Below are 2,917 nucleotides of genomic sequence, written 5' to 3'. Positions count from 1 at the left end.
GTAGAGGAGGGCAGAGACACAGCTTGGTCCAGAGCCTGACCCCCCCCATCAAGAGCCCCCCCCCCCCCCCCCCTCCCCACCCCCTGGTGGTTCTGACAGACTGACCTGCTGGGCCCAGACCTGGACCTTCTTCCTGGTTTCCAGGATGTGATGAAGACCAGAACTCAGGCTGGCCGAAGGGCTGAAGACCAGAACCCGGGGGTGACGGCGGCCCGAGCAGACCTGGACCTCGGCTCCGTCTGGAAACAACCCGGGTCTTTACTGGACCGGCAGAATCCTCACTAAGACCCGGGTCTTTACTGGACCGGCAGAACCCTCATCGCAAATTAAAATGGGTTAGTTAATCTGGATTACAGGAGCAGTCAATCTGGGTCAGTTCATCTGGATTACAGGAGCAGTTAATCTGGATTACAGGAGCAGTTAATCTGGGTTACAGGAGCAATTAATCTGGGTTAGTTAATCTGGACTACAGGAGCAGTTAATCTGGATTACAGGAGCAGTTAATCTGGGTTAGTTAGTCTGGATTACAGGAGCAATTAATCTGGATTACAGGAGCAGTTAATCTGGGTTAGTTAATCTGGGTTACAGGAGCAATTAATCTGGGTTAGTTAATCTGGATTACAGGATCAGTTAATCTGGGTTAGTTAATCTGGATTACAGGAGCAGTTAATCTGGATTACAGGAGCAGTTAATCTGGGTTAGTTACTCTGGATTACAGGAGCAGTTAATCTGGGTTAGTTAATCTGGATTACAGGAGCAGTTAATCTGGATTACAGGAGCAGCCCACCTGATTCACTCGCTGCCTCTCGGGAGGAGAAGCTCAGAGGCTCCAAGTCCGGCATCACTTTTACAATCCTGAGGTGAAGACAGGAGGTCACCGTTCCTCAGAGTGAGAGAGAGTGAGACAGAGAGAGTGAGACAGAGAGAGAGTGAGACACAGAGAGTGAGACCGAGAGAGTGAGACAGACAGAGAGAGTGAGACAGAGAGAGTGAGACAGACGCAGAGAGTGAGACAGAGAGAGTGAGACAGACAGAGAGAGTGAGACAGACACAGAGAGTGAGACAGAGAGAGTGATACAGACAGAGAGAGTGAGACAGAGAGAGTGAGACAGACACAGAGAGTGAGACAGAGAGAGTGATACAGACAGAGAGAGTGAGACAGACACAGAGAGTGAGACAGACACAGAGAGTGAGACAGAGAGAGTGAGACAGACACAGAGAGTGAGACAGAGAGAGTGATACAGACAGAGAGAGTGAGACAGAGAGAGTGAGACAGAGAGAGTGAGACAGACAGAGAGAGTGAGACAGAATGAGCTGCTCTTCTCTTCAGTGATCATCTAATGAAGGATTCAGGGTCCAGCTGGTCGTCATGGAGTGAAAGTGAAGCAAACACAGATCAGGTTCCTCTGGCTGAGCAGAGTCCCTCCTCCTCCTCCTCCTCCTCTTCCTCCTCCCACTCCTCCTCCTCCTCCTCCTCCTCCTCCTCCTCTTCCTCCTCATCCTCCTCCTCCTCCTCTTCCTCCTCCCACTCCTCCTCCTCCTCCTCCTCCTCCTCCTCTTCCTCCTCCCACTCCTCCTCCTCCTCCTCCTCCTCCTCCTCTTCCTCCTCCCACTCCTCCTCCTCTTCCTCCTCCTCCTCCTCCTCCTCCTCCTCTTCCTCCTCCTCCTCCTCCTCCTCCTCCTCCTCTTCCTCCTCCTCCTCCTCCTCCTCCTCCTCCTCCTCCTCTTCCTCTTCCTCTTCCTCCTCTTCCTCCTCCTCCTCCTCTGAAACATCCAGTTGATGTTTGGTTTCCTTGCTAACAAATCAAATCCCCAAGTTTTCAAACTTTCTCTCTTGTTGCTAAGCAACAGCAGAGTTGTGTCTGACCCCCGCATCAGCAGCTGCACCACCTGCAGCCTGGACACAGAGTCGGCTCCACCCGAATTCAACATACACAAGCTGTGAGGTGGTGGTGGTGAGGTGGAGGTGGAGGTGGAGGTGGTGAGATGAAGGTGGAGGTGGTGAGGTTTATTTATGTCAGGATCTTTCAAGACCATTCGGGACTTTTCTGGACCTTCCAGGACCTTTTAAAACCTTTTAAAACCTTCCAGGAGCCATAGATATAAACATAAAGATATTTGGATACGACATATATGTTTTATATTTATGTCAGGACCTTTTCTGGACCTTTCAGGACCTTTTAAAACCTTTTAAAACCTTTCAGCAGCCATAGATATTTGGACATATATGTTTTTAATATTTATGTCAGGACCTTTCAAGACCATTCGGGACTTTTCTGGACCTTTCAGGACCTTTTAAAACCTTTTAAAACCTTTCATGAGCCATAGATTTAAACACATAGATATTTGGATATAACATATATGTTTTATATTTATGTCAGGACCTTTCAGGACCAGTCAGGAGCTTTGTGGACCTTCCAGGACTTTTTAAAACCTTTGAAAACCTTTCAAGGCCATTCAGGAGCTTTGTGGACCTTCCAGGACCTTTCCGTTCCTTCCTCCCTCCAACAGCAGGTGGCGGTGTGGCGCACGAGGGCTGAAGAGGAAGCGGACGAGAAGAAGAGGAAGCTCAACCTGCTATTTCCGGTTCCGTGACAACAGTCTCCTTCACGGACAAAATGTTGTCTCGTGTCTCGTGTCTGTCCCGGTTCGGTCCAGTCCCCCGGTTACTCTCCGGCCAGCAGCTCCGGTCCGTCAGCCAGTCCAAACCGGCCGGAACCGCCGCGGTGACCGAACTGAACCGACCGGACCACGAGGGACACGGGGAGGTCAGCCCGTACCTGAAGGTGAGGGGGGGGGGGGGGGGGGGGGACACCAGGGGGGAGGGGGGAGAGAGAGAGAGGGACAAGTGGGAGAGCGGGAGGGAGAGAGAGAGAGAGAGGGACAAGTGGGAGAGTGAGTGACAGGTGAGAGAGAG

At 51.4% G+C, this 2,917-nt stretch overlaps 1 protein-coding gene across 1 annotated transcript in view; it reads left to right on the top strand.

The window, feature by feature from the left end:
• The first annotated feature begins 2,534 nt into the window (after window positions 1-2,534).
• ndufb11 (NADH:ubiquinone oxidoreductase subunit B11) overlaps window positions 2,535-2,917 on the top strand; it is a 2,935-nt gene continuing 2,552 nt past the window's right edge. Inside the window, exon 1 of the mRNA XM_080496294.1 lies at window positions 2,535-2,786. Within this exon, the coding sequence (XP_080352420.1) occupies window positions 2,619-2,786 (168 nt within the window). The 5' untranslated portion in view covers window positions 2,535-2,618. The remainder of the gene's footprint in view (window positions 2,787-2,917) is intronic.

The sequence above is a fragment of the Blennius ocellaris genome (genome assembly GCF_963422515.1).
Source record: "Blennius ocellaris genome assembly, chromosome: 5".
Lineage (NCBI taxonomy): Eukaryota > Metazoa > Chordata > Actinopteri > Blenniiformes > Blenniidae > Blennius > Blennius ocellaris.
Note: the sequence above shows the minus strand (reverse complement) of the source record. Positions and strands in the feature narration are given on the sequence as shown.